Source organism: Centruroides sculpturatus, unplaced genomic scaffold (assembly GCF_000671375.1).
Source record: "Centruroides sculpturatus isolate CEXI.00-Female unplaced genomic scaffold, Cexi_2.0 scaffold91, whole genome shotgun sequence".
In the NCBI taxonomy this organism is placed as follows: Eukaryota; Metazoa; Arthropoda; class Arachnida; order Scorpiones; family Buthidae; genus Centruroides; species Centruroides sculpturatus.
In genome coordinates this window covers 680,748-698,427 of record NW_019384299.1, presented here as the reverse complement: position 1 = coordinate 698,427, position 17,680 = coordinate 680,748, and the positions used below count along the sequence as shown (strand labels likewise).

General features: G+C 33.2%; 1 protein-coding gene across 1 annotated transcript in view; it reads left to right on the top strand.

The window, feature by feature from the left end:
- LOC111633620 (ankyrin repeat domain-containing protein 50-like) overlaps nt 1–17,680 on the top strand; it is a 43,861-nt gene that overhangs the window by 12,971 nt on the left and 13,210 nt on the right. The window contains exons 2-4 of the mRNA XM_023378258.1: nt 7,616–9,308; nt 10,929–11,050; nt 14,033–14,740. Of these exons, the coding sequence (XP_023234026.1) occupies nt 7,670–9,308; nt 10,929–11,050; nt 14,033–14,740 (2,469 nt within the window). The 5' untranslated portion in view covers nt 7,616–7,669. The remainder of the gene's footprint in view (nt 1–7,615; nt 9,309–10,928; nt 11,051–14,032; nt 14,741–17,680) is intronic.

The following is a 17,680-nucleotide window of genomic DNA, read 5'->3' as shown; positions in this document are numbered from 1 at the left end:
AAGGCTTCGATTTCCTCAACTGTAATCTAACTGTTGCTATGCCAACAAAACATAAATCTAGACAACACCGTATTGAAAAACTCAATTTCCGTTTCTTTAAAATTAGTAGGCATTAATGCAAATATTTACAATATATTAAGACAAATTATAATTAAATTTAATTCGAGAAAATCGAAGTAATAATGTGATTATTGACATCATTACCGTAGTTAAAGATTTATCACATTTGAATTTTTCCGCTCCCCCCTAAAAACTAGTGATTTAAAGAAGAAGAAGAAGAAGAAAAAAAAAAAAGGTGTAGAGACATTTATTAAGTTATCCCCAGAATAACGGATGCGTAACTAAATTACTTAAATCGATAACAATGCGTAACGAGAATCGATTGGTATATATTTGACCCTCTTGTTTTATAATGAACACTTACGTAACATTACATTCTCTAGGGGCATTCAGAAATTTTCATCGATTCGAAAAAAAAACCATGGCCGCTGTGCAAACAAGTTTACAAAGATCTGGCGATCTTTGACCTTTGACCCGCGAACCGAGAGGCAACAGAGGCTACATTGTTCTGACACCGGAGTCGCTACTTTCATTGACGAGTTCGCACGGTTCACTTCTTTGGCTTTTTGGCACTCTGCCAAATGATTGTGTCAACGTCCAGCTCGCGCTGTTTTTAATAAACGATGGCATTATCTTTGTCTCCTGCCGTACACCGCGTTCGTACCTCCCGATAAGAGCAAAATGTTTATCTCACGTTTCATCTTTTTTGGAAAAATTATGTATCATTAATTTAATAGAATATAGGAAAAATAGTATAAAATTGGCGAAAAAACACGTAAAGACACGAGGACTTATCAGAGAAATACTTATAGAATGCCTCCCTTCTCTACATTATTGAAGATCTTTCTGCTAAATGGCAGAAGCAACGTACAAAACTGCAGAACCAATAAAAAAAATCTGCATACAACAGTGCAAAACAAATAAAAAATTAACATACAAATTTACAGAACCAATAAAAACCATAAATTACAGAACAACGTACAAAAGCTTTGAAAGAAATTCATTAAAACTGGCTTAAAACTAATAAATAATCCATAGAAAACTTGAAAACACATAAATCCATGATAAAAAAATTGCAATAAATCCACGAAAACTCTTATAAAATTATTAGATAATTATTGAAAACCTTTTAATACGCATTAAACCAAGTTAAGTTTTGAAATAAATCTAAAAATTCATATAATTTTTAACAGACAACGCAATACAAAGTTTATCAATCAATCCTTAGATTAATTTTGGTTTTTGTGCACAGAAAAACCCATAAAAATTCTTAGAAAATGAGAGAAAATCATGATAGAATCATTTATTTTATACGGATCGTGGATTATTATACGTCATTAATGATTTTGTGTTGGTTGTAACTGTAAAGAATCGATAGAAACATGCTTGGCGAATGGTTATCTTGGCGTGCCACGTCATTGTTTCAACCGAATACGGATTACATACCACTAAATAAGCGTGAGAAATTTCAAATATAGAGCAACGAGATGTTACGTTCTTCTTTAATGGTTTCTCGTGTCACGCTACGGTTATCATTCTGCCTTCTATTTCTAATAATTCTGAAGAGGTGGTACACTTGATGTCTGAATCAAACTTGGTACGTGGCACACTTTGCTGTTGCTGTCTATTACATTTATTACGAACCAATCTTTGGTAAAAGGAATCAAAATACAATGATCTGTATGAATGTTTCACGTTCAGTTTAATTTTTAGATAATATTTTAAGAGATTTTATGAATTTCTTTCCTTATTACATGCAATTTTCTTTCGTCCACACTGAACTTTCTGTAGTGGTCTTTGTTAATTGAATGAGGTTTTGTATTAATTGCAAATTTTCTGCTAATTATATGTGGGTTTTTGTTAATTAGCTCTGGTTTTCTATAGGGTTTTCGGCCAATTACTTCTACAACTCCCAATACTTCATGGGTTTTTCTACTAACCATGGAATTCGCCAATTAATCTCTAATCTTCAATGCCGATTTTCATTGTTCCATGTTATTATCTGAAATCTTCATGGATCTTGAATTTGTCCATTATTTTCTTCTAAATTTTATATGAAATTTTTTCGAAAAAATTTTAAGGATTTTGAATGATTTTAACAAAAACGAAAACGTGTTAGCAATAATTATCTTCAAGGATCTTCAATCCTTCCATTATCTTCTGATACTCTTAAGAAATTTCCTTTCGGATTTTCATGGTACTTTTTAGCAAACTTTAAAGATTCTTAATGCTTAAAACAATAGGAACGTGTTGGGAATAATTAAGAAAGAAGATTGTTGGCAAGTGAAGATTGTAGAAAGCCTAGTCGCGTGTACAGGGTGTTGTGAAAACTGACGCATGACCTACTTTGCACCGTTGACATCGATCTGCTGCAGAAATCGATACGCTTAGTTTCAGGTAGAATGTATCTACTGCATTTCTCTACCTGTAGAACCAATAAAAATTGCCTAAAGAATATTTTAGTACACCTGAAAATTTGAAAAAAAAACATACAAAGTAAAATTTGAAAAAAAAAAATCGATGTAAACGAACTATGTGACGTAATTTATGTAAATATTGTCTATGACGTTGAATATTGCCGAACTTATCCTATTAATCAGTGGGTTAATGGCACATAAATGATTCGATAAACCAACCATTCTGCTACATATACGTCACTGTAAATTATAAAAGGTTTTAGTTTCGTGTACCATTCTCGCGTTTATGGCGTTATATACGAGAACTAACACGTCGCCGTGTAATGCAGGATCGGGTACTGATGCCAGTGACGTCATCTCGCCGTCCAATAGCCAGCTTTAAAATCGCATTTTCGCTCTGGTTTTTCATCCTTCTGTTGGCTAACTTAATGGGTGACGTGTATAGTTTATTTTATGGTATAAGTTTACGTAATTGCTAAATTTGTAATTGAATTGGGATTAAGAAGATTAGACGCGTTTATTTTCTGTATAGAGGAGTAATTAAGGAAAAAAATTTCCTTACTTGTTCTTGCTGTACGTTATAAAAATCAAATAAAAACAGTAAGGCAATCCTCATAAAAAAAAGACCTTCCTGTCTTATTAAGGAGCATATAGATCAGGGAAGGAAAGGAAAGTATTAAAGTTTGAAAGGGCAAATATGGTAGAATTCTTTGATTTTCCTATTTGCTCTTTCTGTTCCTTATAAAAAATCAAGGGGGAAAAGGCATTAAGGAATTAGTATCCGTTGATCCCATAGATAAGAACATTACTTTCTTTAAATGGGAGTAAGAGTAGTGAAAGGAAATGTTACTTAATACTTGAGTATATTTATTTTCTTTATAGAAGAGTAAATGTAGAAGAATTCCTTATTTCTCTTTATTTGCTCTTGCCGTTTTATATAAAAATCAAACAAAAAAAAAAAGAAGCAGTAAGGAACTGATCCTTGTAGACTGGAATCGTACTTCGTCTCCCTTAAAGGAGTAGAGAAAGCAGGGAAGACTTTAAGCTCATCTGTTTTCTTTATAAAAGAGTAATATAGAATTTCTCACTTTACCGTAAGGAGCAGCAAGAGTGGAGAAGAAAGGAAGACTATTTGACGACTTATTTCCTTTATTTGCTTGCTGTTTCTTATTAAAATAAAACAGAAAAGCAGCGAGGAATTGGTCCTTACGTACGTACAAGAATCTTACTTTCCTTGAGGAGCAGCAATAGTAGGAAAGGGGTGTTAAGGCAATCTCGTCCATTCCTTATAGGAAAAAATAATAAAAATATGAAAGGATTTCTTACTTTCTTACAAAAATCGAACAAAAACAATAAGAAGCTGATACTTAAAGCAATCTTACTTTAAGGAGCACTAAGAGTAGGGAAGGATCAATTAAAACTCAAATCTTTTCCTAAGTTCTTGTTGTTCTTTATAGTGAACTCAAACTAAAAAAAGTAATTAAAGAATTCTCATAGATTGCTCCTTAAGGAGCAACAGGAATTGGGAAAGATGGAAGATTATAGATCGAGAACATCAATATAACTACTCTCATTCTCTTCCCAATCGAAATTAAAAGCAATAATAACTACTTTTTTTTTGACAATGCTCCACTCTTAAGGGGGAGAGGGGTTGATTTTTCTGCACTTCTTTAGACTTGGCACTCGCTCCAATTACGTCAACTTCCAACTCTCTAATTGGGATACGTCACAAGAGTGACGAGATGAAGATGCTGAAACAGCACTTCAGTGTTTGTTCCGCTGGAGGAAAAGCTCTAGACACGAACAAACTTGGTAAATACTCCTACGAAAATGCACGCTCCCTTCCGAAAATTACAATTAATAAAGCGTCATTATCTGTATTTAATTGAGGAAATTTTAAACAGTGTTGACCTACTCCAAAAGCGGATTAAATGTTAATTAAAATCAATAAACGCTAACGTAACGTCGCGATTCTATGGCATTTAGCTTCGTAACACGAGTAATTAAACAATTTAATTTATAAATACTTCATTCTGATGTATGTTCTATAATTATATAAATATTAAAGTAGCGGAAGATGGCTGACGAAACTAGCGTAGTATTTATGTACAGAAATCTTAAATATATCGCTTAATTTCGATGTTTTTGTTTAATTTAAATGAAAAGTTAAATTATTCTTTAATTAATATCTCACTTTTTAATCATTCGATGGTAGTTTATAATGCAGAAATACCTCTTTTCTTTATTCGGCGTGCGCCGACGCTTCGCTTCGCGTCGCGTGTCTTTGAGTTCCTATTTCGAGTGTATATTTGATCTCCTTAAGGAACTTTTATAAAATAAAATATGGCGATAGTTTTCTCGCTTGGGTATTGATTTATCTTTGAGAATTTAATGTAAATAACGTCTTATGGGATATTTAATATACGGTAGCCTGTGCGCGTTGCGTCGCATCTCTTCGCGCTGATATGTCGCTCTTATTATTAACAATCTAATGATTTTTATAACTTTTAAAATATATACAGTTTTATTAGATGAGTGTTAAATATGTATTTATTTAATTTGAATTAAATTTTATTTTGTATAATATAATATACAGTTTGTGCGCGTTTCTTCGCTTCGCATCGCGTCGCGCTAAGTAAATGACTCAATAAAAGTTTTATATAATTGATTACATTTGTTTCTATTATATGAATAACGTTTGTATTTCTTATTTAATAGAAAAATAGCGTGCGTAATTTATAATTATTCGTCTGTATGTCTGTTTATGTTTACTTAGCCTATATTTCGTTTATTAGAATGGCAAATCGATACTTTATATCCGCTTTTTAAAACAAAATGTATGAAAATTCATTATTTTTGATTCAATTAAATTATTAAAAATATAGAAATTATATGTTATTAAAATAATATATAAACATAATTTAATTTCTTGGTTAATTTGAAATCACGCTTCGGCGCGAGCGCCGACGCGTGGTAGCGATGCGATACACGACGCGTCGAGTTACAAGAGTTAGAAAATGACACGTTCAGATAATTAAAATAACAAATTTGTATTTTTAAAACGAAGTAATTATGAAATTTAGTGTCATGACAGGTCATATAAATAGAATTAACATGGGTTTTTTTCTTCCTTCCTTTACTTTACGAGTGTTATAAATATCCTTTGAGTTATTTGTAGAAGGTGAGGGAGAAGCTATAACTTTTGCTAACTTTGAAATTAATTTTCTGAGTTATAGTCTTGTAACTGCGTATTTTATATATATCGAAAAAATATATAGGTTATATATAGGCTATATTCCTATATAACTTATAAAATATTCTCAAAATTAAATTTAAAAACTTCAAAAAAATTGATATAATTTAAGAGAAGGGAGAGGAAAAAGAAAAAAAAAAAATTAAAAAGATATTCAATTTGGTTGAGAATCGTAAAATTTACCTTTGACCTTTTCGCTCTGACGTCATATCATCTCTTTAGTGACGTAAACTTTTTAAAACATGACGTCAGAATTGAGGTATTGCGCTTATTTTAGCTGTCAAACGAACAGCAAAAAATCAAGAAAATTAACCGTTTTAATCCACTTAAATTATACAAAATATAGAGAAAATGGCATAATTTTTACTTGAATAAAATAGTAAATTTGAATTGTTCTGTACGACACAGGCGATAGCGATACGAGACAATTTTTCCTTTAAAAGAAATTAATCATATATAATAATATATCTATGGAAGTGGACATGACATACTTCTGTCGTAAACACGTGGAAAATTTGAGAGAAAAATGATTTTTTTATAAGAAATCCTTGTTATGTAACTACTTGGATAAGGAATGGATACTTTAACGATTTTCCTGAAATGATTTTGTGGACAGAAAATTAATAATAACTCGGTTTTTCCTTCCCCAAATGGAATGAAATCTGAAGTAGAAGATTGGTTCGAGATACGAGAAAGTAATCTTGTACAAATTAACTTTGAACAAAATTACTTTCTCGTATTTTAAGAACAAAACCTTGTGCCATTTTTTCCCCCTTAACTGCGTATGACGGATCGCCGCGCGACATATCGCGTCGCATCGCATGCTATCGATAATTAATTTATCTTTTAAAATATCTATTAAAAATACATTAAAAGAGAAAAAAATTAAAGCTTAAAACTACTCGTTTAAATAATTTAGGCTACGTAATATATACGTGACGTAACGCGACAAGTACGTAGCGGCACGCGTTTTTCGCGACGTTAACCAATATGGCGGCTACATAAAATTTACGCGCTCTAACAAGGTAGTTTTTAAAGTGCAGGAACATGAAAATGTGCTAGGTCGATCGTAAAATCGATGAATTACAAAGGGAATGAAAGTTTTTTTGTTTTTGGTTACACTAGTTTAATGAATTTTCTGCCCAAATTTCTTTCTTTTTTCTTTTTTTTTTACTTCTCAAATTAGAAAATCGATATGTTCTATCCTTATAGTTTATTTCGTGTTATTACGTTTTGTAAACAATGTATGGCTCTGTATAAAGGTAATCGATAGAAGGTAAAGTGAATCAACGAGTAAGTGACAAGTCTCTGTTGAATTTTTACTTTAATTAGATCACTCTGACCATCATTTTTTAATATTTTTTTTGTAACTTTTTGAAGTTTTTTTTTCTAAATTTAAAACATTTTTCTATATTTAAAGCGTTTTTTTTTATTGCGTTAAATACATTAATTTTAGAAGTTTAACGTTTTTCCAGTACTTTAACATTAAATCATTTTGTAAACACTTTTCACAAATATTAGAAATTTTTTTTTAATATATAAAGAAAAACTTTATGAAGAATATTATTGGTTTTTTTTAATTTCAAATTTAAATAAAATATTTTAAAAAAGTTATATTCTGAATAAGGGTATCTACTGTCGCGAACCGATTGCTTTGCGCGCTTGACGTCGCGTCGCGTTGCATCGCGTAATTATTTTGGTTAATTACGCTTTAAATGTGCATAAATTTAATTTTTAAGTACTTAAAGTGGCAATAACAATCCTTTCTTTCGGGTTTAAAATTTAAAAATCAGTATTTATTTCATAATATATTAATGTAAAATTTAGCTTCGTTTGTTTGTGTATATATAAATATATATGTTTAATTAGAATTTTCCTCCCACAGAATGCAGCGCTGTAACCAAGCAGAGTTGAAGGGGCGGAAGCGCTGACGAACAGTATGACCCAATCTCTCCTCCAGGGCAAACGTTTCTACTGTCGAGAATGGGCTTTCGTCAAGATAGTCCATTGTTTAGAGAACAGGCCCTCTTCCAAAACCTGTGGAGCCTTGATTATGGGTGGACCAGGTTGTGGCAAGAGTGCTCTATGCTGCGAGATCGTCTCACCGACAGTGCATCATGGGAAACAGATAGCGCTAAGCAAAAGGCTACTCGCTTATCATTTCTGTCAAGCTCACGACATTGACACACTATCTCTGTCCAACTTCATCCGAAATCTAGTGGATCAGGTATCGAAATCGGAACTTGTTTCTAAATATATCGAAAGAATAAAAGATGAAGAAGTGCAATCCGCTTTAGAACTCGAAGAATGCGAGAAAAATCCCGATGAGGCGTTTAGAAAATGTCTGTTGTTTCCTTTATTAGAGATAGATCCTCCGAGTCAGACGTGCTTCATCTTAGTGGATTCCATCGACGAATCTTATATTCAAGTCGCTGGAGACAAATCCACTACAAGTAGAACCATTGCTGAACTGTTGGCAAACCATCATCACCTGTTCCCCCAATGGCTTTTGTTAATCTGTTCTGCCAGGAAACAGAGCAAGTCGGTCACTCGGATGTTTACCGGATTTCGGAAAATCAGTTTAGATGATCTTCGAAAGTCTCACGTTGTCCGTGACGTCCAGCAATATATTCTTAGTAGGTTGGACCAAGAAGAGGCGTTGAGGCAGCATCTTAGTAAGGAAACTGCCGAGATGCTCAATCAACTACACATCAAGAGCAATGGTTGTTTCTTATATCTAGAAAAGGTTTTAGATGGAGTTGCGGAAAATTTTATCATGTTGAGAGAGATTCGTGAAATTCCGGGTACGTTAAATGGATTATATTTATGGTTATGCCAACGGTTGTTTGTTCGGAAACAGTTTTCCAAGGTTCAACCTCTTCTTAACGTTATCTTAGCGGCTCGGAAACCTCTTACTGTAGAGCAGTTGTATCAATCGGTATGGACAAAATCCACCAATTTGACGTGGGAAGAGTTTCAAAAACGTCTGTCGCTCCTTTCGAAAGTTCTCATCGATGGTCGAAACGGGACCAAAATTCTTTTTCATCACAGTTTCGCCGAATGGTTACTCGACGTCAAACACTGCACCCTGAAGTACTTGTGTCATGCCGGCGATGGGCACGGTATGTTAGCTATGTGGTACACTTTAAAAGCATCCACATTGGATTCGGATCAAGTTCACGATTTCGTTTTACATCTGAGTAAAGTCCCATTGGGATCGAATCTGCAACCTTTTCATCTTCCTCTATGGTTGGTGATTTCGGGGGCGAGTACGGATAACATATTCTTGGGTAGCAAAACGCTTAGAGAACAACGCATTGTTAAACTGCTCGCCGATGCTGGGGCACAAGTCCCTCTGGTAGCGGAACAAGAAATAGAAGATACCAGTAGAGTTACCGAAGATCCACTGGAGGCTCTTTTAGAATCTGGAGGAGCTGTTAACCAAACTGATGCCAACCAAAGGACATTGTTACACATGGCTACTTACGATGGCGATGAGCAGTTGACGGAACGGCTACTCGCTCGAGGAGCGCATCTGGAGGCTGTAGATAAAAACGGGCAAACGGCTCTAAATTTAGGTAAGTGTTACCTTTAAAAGCTCTTAAAATGGCATTTTGTATGTTCGCTTTACGAGAGAGAAATCTTTCGATCGTAAAAAATGGAAAAGTGTTTACGAACTGATGCTTTTCATAAATATAAATTATTGCATTTTTATTTTTTAAGTAAAAATATTTCGTATAAAACATAATTCTTAAATAAACTTTGATTCGGTCACTAGAGGGCCAATTACAAAATTCAAATTCATACTTTCTAATTGGTTCTTTATAATGTTACTTTATTAAATAAATAAATTCTCGAATTTTTGCTGGAAAATATTGATAAAAATAATTTTTAAACTCTCTTTTATTATCGACGTATCCGTTAACGTTAATTAAAATTTCATATGTGATCGTCATCACGCAAAAATTCAATAATTATCCATCTTCAGCACATTAGCCCTCTGGTGGTCGAATCTTTTGCTCTCTAATGCTTAGCCCTCTGGTGGTGGAGTCCAATTTCAATTAGATATTTAAAAACTTTTTTACATTATTATTATCAACAGTTTATAGAAAAATACTTTAAATAGTAAATTGAATATTCTAAATACGTTTTTTTCGGTTTGTAGTTTTATATTCAGTATTTGTTCGCCATTTTTTTTCTGGTCATTTGTCACTTGTGAAGAACAGATTGGGTCGTTCTCACCGTAGTCTTTTACTGTATTTGATATAAAAAAAAAAAATGTTGGCATTTGTCAACGTTTTGTAGGCAAACAAATTCATTACAATTTTGGTGAAAGGAAAGTGACAAATTTTCAAATTTATTTTTGTCGTACCGAGTTTTATATAACAAATATTACGTTATACAATCTATACTAGAAATCTTTAAAACGTGAAGAAGCGTCAGACATATTTGAAAGAAGTGTAATAAATAGAGTGTAAAGAGAAAGTCAAGGGTGATATCTTTGGATTTAAGCCAAAGTTTTACGTTTTTTTTTTTTTTAACTCAAAAGTTTTAATGGAACTGTTACATTTTTCTTCTTTTCGGAAATGAAATCGAACATCCGGCAACAATTTACGTCAAGCGATGATGAAAGAAGTTAAACTGGTGCGCTTAAGCCGAAATGGGTTTAAATTGTGTAAGAGTTATTGATGAAATAACTCGGGGTTAACGTATGAAAGTTTTAACACATACACAAAGGTGGCATTAATACATTCTCAAATAACACATACATATTTAAATATTCATATATAAACACGAAAGGGTAGACAATATGCATACCAATCTGAGAGGTGTCTATACATTTATACATCCAGACACCTATTAAATGCAAGCTCACAAGTTAGATCCATAGAATCATTAATTAGTCTGAATTCGTGTATTTGAATCTATGTGCATATGCAAATAGGTGCATAGAGTTTCATACACTGATTTAGTAACACACCCACAATATATTTAGGGGGCATTGATTTATTTATAGATACGTATAGGGCCATAAACATCTATCTAAAAACTGATTCTAAGACAAATTCAGTCGCATGTGTATTTAGCTATAAGCATAAATTGGTTCGATGGCATCCATTTTGCAAATTATTCAAAACATTCTTGAATATGCTTGATATAAATTTAAGTATTATTCATTTTAATTCTTACGATTTCAGCGGCAAGACAAGGACACGCAAAATTAGTCGAAATCCTACTACAGAACGGATCCAATCCAGATCACGCAGATAACGACGGATGGACACCATTAAGGGCATCCGCTTGGGCAGGACATACAGAAGTAAGTACTACGCAATTTAATTATGTATTTACATAAGTAATTTGGCACACAACACGAGCGTGTTACGATTCGTTGAACGGTAACGTAACTCATATTTTATAAATGATATAACTCATCAAATTTGAAATACTCGGGAGACCAGAGAAACTACTACCGTGGTCCATCATGACATTCAATGACGAGTTGAGTTAAGAAAATGGCTAAATTACGAGCCCAATAAAGGTGAATCGCTTTGTAGTAATTCAAAACTTTTCTAATATTTGATCGCTGGCTCCTAATGGAATTCTTAGCTTTCAATTTATTTGTCCAACCGAACTAATAATCACATCAGAGGAAGGGGAATGGTCATAAGTAAGATAAATAAAACTCTAGAGTAATGTTTGCACGTTAGGAACGATTGATAAAAGTCAAACTACCACTTCTAAGAGAATGAAATGAACTGCACTACATAAACACAGTTCGTTTTTTTTTCTTAGTTTTATATATAAAAAGGGAAAAGAAGACATAATGTGTTTTTATTACTTGTGGTCGTCGTTTGACTCCTCTGACGACTTTGTCGAGGAGACCATTTACTCTACGATTATTGTTGAAACGTGATGCAATTTTTTTGAGTCTTTCCCTCCGACTTGTCAGACAAAATAAATAAGTCTCAACTAAGCTTTTACTCCATTATTTTCTAGTAAACTCCTCTTGTCCTACTTTCCTGTCTTCAAAATACTTGCAGCAATATGTTTACTTGCCAATTCTCGAGACGTAGAGAATAATTCACAAGGTTCTTTCTTTCTATTCTAAATGAATTTGATCGCTTAACTTCTAGAAAAATTTGTCTTTTTAATCGTCTGAATACGATAATAGTTGTAAATCACTTTTATTGTTTATAGTTTCGATGCCAGGCACGCTTGATGTTGTGTCCCGTCGCATCGCGGTTGAATTTTAAAATTCTCTCTTGTTCAATTGAAATGTAAAGGTGTTTGATTCTTTAAAATTAGAATTTTCGACTGATAAAATAAGAAAATAGTTACATTATATTTATTATTCAGGCGATGCAAAGCGATCAAACCAATACGGAAACCTCGTAGGAATAGGGCATGTATACGCTGATTAATCCTTACTTTTCTGAAAACTAAGGCTCAATAACAAATTATTATTTGAAAATTAATCATTTCACTGAAGTAAATTTCAATTTTTATTAAACACGTAAGAACAATCTTATGTTTTACTATTTAAAAAAGTATGTAGCGATATCAGCACGTGATCGATGACATCACCGGCACTTAGATGAAGTAGAAAAACCGGCCCGCGCGAGAGATTTTCACGTGATGATAAAGGGTAAAGGTCATCCATCAGCTGATCCGTTCTCGCATCTCTTAAACTAACAAGATTCGTTGAACCGGTATACATTCTTTCAACGCACAGGTAGCGATGATTAATTATTTTCTCTCATTTATTATGGTATAAATCACAAAAATACAGTACATTAACCACATACTGCATAATTTTATTTAAAATTAAGCCGAAATATTTATATATTCCTACATCCTCGATTAAGAAAAATTATAACTCGAATGATATATTTATTAAGGTGTAACAATGCAAAGTAGACGTTGAGTAGTCCGAAAACTTGTGTTACTGGCCAAAACTAGGACAAGGTAAACTCAAGATTTTACATGTTTAATTTATATTTTATCATTAAATATATCTATATATCATTTTATTTCTGTGTACGATAAATTAGGAAATTATTCAAACGAAAAACAAGCGTACACATCTGCACCAACAACGCTCAATTTCTTTCTTAAGAATGTAATTTCAGCATCTTTTTTGGAGTTTATCAGCACTCTGGGATGAGATTTTTCCTCTTTTTTTTCTCTCTCTCTCTCTCTCCTCCCCTCTTTGTTTAAAGCTATTTTATTAATTAAATTTCCAGGAAAGGATTGTTTCTTCTACTATTTTCCATCGTCGATTAGTCGAGTTGGATTATTCTGGCAACGTCTTGCTCTATCGACCGTTGTAGAGCATCTGCTATGCATTTACTAAGGTCCCAGATGTGATGGAGACGTTGCGTGTCTCCTGCTTTATAACTCGACTGTAAATCTGTTTTCACTCGAAACTCGATCCTTTAAATATAACTCGGTCGACTGTCTCATAATCATAATGAGGGGGAGATTGCGTGGAATTTCTCTATTTTAATTTGTATCCGTGATAAATAATAAGAGAACGGCACTTAATAGAATTATTTTATTACTACTATAAGACGATGAAGATGCTATTATCGATCTTATGTGTTTTATTTGTTAAGAAAAGAATTTTTATTTTTATTTCAGTAAAAAGTAAGTTCTGCTGCTCTCACCGTATACCATTCTCCACATTGTTTAGTAATGGCGCTGAGCGTAAATGGGATTTGATATTGATGTAATGAGACTAATGCAAATAAATATTGATTTTTATATCACAAAATGAAGATAAAATCTATTTAAAGTAATTTTAAAAGTTGAAAATATTTGTGAATATTTTTTTTTAAGGAGAAAATCGTCAACGCGACGCGACTTAAAGCGACACCAGAAAGTGACAATGTTAATAACTTCCGTTTCCGGTATTGGATCGTTTTAAAAATCAATAAAGTCTCATCACACGATTATAATGATGTTTTCATATCAAAATCATTATCATTTAATGAGCCATTTTTTTTTAGTTACGACGAATGCAGCCGACATCACCATATTAAAATTAAGTTAAATCGTGTCGAAACATGTCGAAACTTGTTTATTCCTCCTGTAATAGTTTCAAAAGAGCAATATACTCTTTATATAAGAATTTGTCTCATGTTTACTGATTATTATAACTGTTGCAAAGGGAAATTCAGTTTAAGACACGAAGTGCCATGTCAGTTTGTATATTTGACGTAGACCCATAACGATACAATACTTACACACGAGACAAGATTATTCTTATATTTAAATGTATATTTTTGTTTATTTTCAGGTGGTGATCAAGTTATTAGAACACGGTGCTCAAGTTGATCTTGCTGATGCCGATCAAAGGACCGCACTAAGAGCAGCCGCCTGGGGAGGTCACGAAGAAGTGGTCATTAAGTTATTGGAACACGGGGCTTGCGTCAATAAAACGGACAACGAAGGTAGAACAGCACTGATAGCGGCGGCATACATGGGGCATACGGAGATCGTGGAACATCTGTTAGTTCACGGAGCCGAAGTGAATCACGCAGATTCCGACGGTCGCACCGCCTTGTCCGTTGCATCCCTGTGCGTTCCCGCTTCCGAAGGTCACGCGGGTGTTGTTAGCTTACTGTTAGAACGAGGGGCTGAAGTGGATCATCGAGATAAGGACGGGATGACTCCTCTGTTGGTAGCTGCCTTCGAAGGGCACAGCGACGTCTGTGAGCTATTATTAGAAGGCGACGCGGATGTAGATCACACGGATAACAGTAGAAGAACCCCTCTCTTCGCTGCCGCCTCTATGGGTCATCCGGAAGTGGTAAATCTTCTCCTGTTCTGGGGTGCTGCAGTGGATACCATAGATGCCGAAGGAAGAACGGTGCTTTCGATAGCAGCGGCTCATGGTGATACGGAAGTGGTTCGCCAATTGTTAGATAGGGGTCTAGACGAGATGCACAGAGATAACGAAGGTTGGACTCCTTTGCATTACGCAGCCTTCGAAGGCCACGCCGACGTTTGCGAGTTGCTGATCGAAGCTGGAGCTAGAGTGGCAGAAGTGGATAATGACGGAAGAATCGCTCTGATACTAGCCGCACAGGAAGGACACACGTCTCTAGTTGCTAAACTGTTAGACGTCAATAGAACGATGATCGATCATCGATCCCACGATGGAAAGACGGCTCTGAGGGTGGCAGCTTTAGAAGGACATAAGGACACGGTAAGTAATTATAACGGTGTATTATTCTCTTAAGTTGATAGAGGATCTTCAAACGTACAAAATTAGTTTCCATGGCGCAAAGAAAACTGTCAACAAAGTAATTACACTACCTTTAATTACAATAAGGTTGCGCTTCTTTGCCATTGTTCTAATTAGGCAAAATTAGGATGATGATTAGTGTCGAGGAACAACTCGTTAATTTAGCATGTGACCCAAATTATGCGATTTTACGCTTGGAAGAATTCTACTCGCTTGTATCAATTGTTTCAGTTCCATTTAAATAATAAAGTGATATCGTTCCTTCCTTCCTCGCATACACGTGGAATTTTGACCATGAGAAAATTGTTCAATTTCAAATACGAAACCGGTTACGTCATAACGACAAGTAATTACGTAATTCTCAATATTCATTAAAGTTTATGTCGCAAAGGTTAACTAAATTAGATAATCTGTAAAATTTATATTGATTAATTAGAAGAAACAATTGCTTTTAAATTGGTAATTAGCGTCGTTACTGTAATTTCATACATTTATTAAAAAGTTTTAAAAATTTATAAATTTTTTAAATGTTATTTTCAGAGTTTGTATTGATCGGAACTGGCTTAATGTGTTTAGTTAAATTATTTCCCATCGTAATTAATCTAAATACATTTTAATGGACTTGTTTTTTTTNTGAGAATTTAATGTAAATAACGTCTTATGGGATATTTAATATACGGTAGCCTGTGCGCGTTGCGTCGCATCTCTTCGCGCTGATATGTCGCTCTTATTATTAACAATCTAATGATTTTTATAACTTTTAAAATATATACAGTTTTATTAGATGAGTGTTAGATATGTATTTATTTAATTTGAATTAAATTTTATTTTATATAATATAATATACAATTTGTGCGCGTTTCTTCGCTTCGCATCGCGTCGCGCTAAGTAAATGACTCAATAAAAGTTTTATATAATTGATTACATTTGTTTCTATTATATGAATAACGTTTGTATTTCTTATTTAATAGAAAAATAGCGTGCGTAATTTATAATTATTCGTCTGTATGTCTGTTTATGTTTACTTAGCCTATATTTCGTTTATTAGAATGGCAAATCGATACTTTATATCCGCTTTTTAAAACAAAATGTATGAAAATTCATTATTTTTGATTCAATTAAATTATTAAAAATATAGAAATTATATGTTATTAAAATAATATATAAACATAATTTAATTTCTTGGTTAATTTGAAATCACGCTTCGGCGCGAGCGCCGACGCGTGGTAGCGATGCGATACACGACGCGTCGAGTTACAAGAGTTAGAAAATGACACGTTCAGATAATTAAAATAACAAATTTGTATTTTTAAAACGAAGTAATTATGAAATTTAGTGTCATGACAGGTCATATAAATAGAATTAACATGGGTTTTTTTCTTCCTTCCTTTACTTTACGAGTGTTATAAATATCCTTTGAGTTATTTGTAGAAGGTGAGGGAGAAGCTATAACTTTTGCTAACTTTGAAATTAATTTTCTGAGTTATAGTCATGTAACTGCGTATTTTATATATATTGAAAAAATATATAGGCTATATATATATTCCTATATAAGTTATAAAATATTCTCAAAATTAAATTTAAAAACTTCAAAAAAATTGATATAATTTAAGAGAAGGGAGAGGAAAAAGAAAAAAAAAAAATTAAAAAGATATTCAATTTGGTTGAGAATCGTAAAATTTACCTTTGACCTTTTCGCTCTGACGTCATATCATCTCTTTAGTGACGTAAACTTTTTAAAACATGACGTCAGAATTGAGGTATTGCGCTTATTTTAGCTGTCAAACAAACAGCAAAAAATCAAGAAAATTAACCGTTTTAATCCACTTAAATTATACAAAATATAGAGAAAATGGCATAATTTTTACTTGAATAAAATAGTAAATTTGAATTGTTCTGTACGACACAGGCGATAGCGATACGAGACAATTTTTCCTTTAAAAGAAATTAATCATATATAATAATATATCTATGGAAGTGGACATGACATACTTCTGTCGTAAACACGTGGAAAATTTGAGAGAAAAATGATTTTTTTATAAGAAATCCTTGTTATGTAACTACTTGGATAAGGAATGGATACTTTAACGATTTTCCTGAAATGATTTTGTGGACAGAAAATTAATAATAACTCGGTTTTTCCTTCCCCAAATGGAATGAAATCTGAAGTAGAAGATTGGTTCGAGATACGAGAAAGTAATCTTGTACAAATTAACTTTGAACAAAATTACTTTCTCGTATTTTAAGAACAAAACCTTGTGCCATTTTTTTCCCCCTTAACTGCGTATGACGGATCGCCGCGCGACAGATCGCGTCGCATCGCATGCTATCGATAACTAATTTATCTTTTAAAATATCTATTAAAAATACATTAAAAGAGAAAAAAATTAAAGCTTAAAACTACTCGTTTAAATAATTTAGGCTACGTAATACATATGTGACGTAACGCGACAAGTACGTAGCGGCACGCGTTTTTCGCGACGTTAACCAATATGGCGGCTACATAAAATTTACGCGCTCTAACAAGGTAGTTTTTAAAGTGCAGGAACATGAAAATGTGCTAGGTCGATCGTAAAATCGATGAATTACAAAGGGAATGAAAGTTTTTTTGTTTTTGGTTACACTAGTTTAATGAATTTTCTGCCCAAATTTCTTTCTTTTTTCTTTTTTTTTTTTTTACTTCTCAAATTAGAAAAT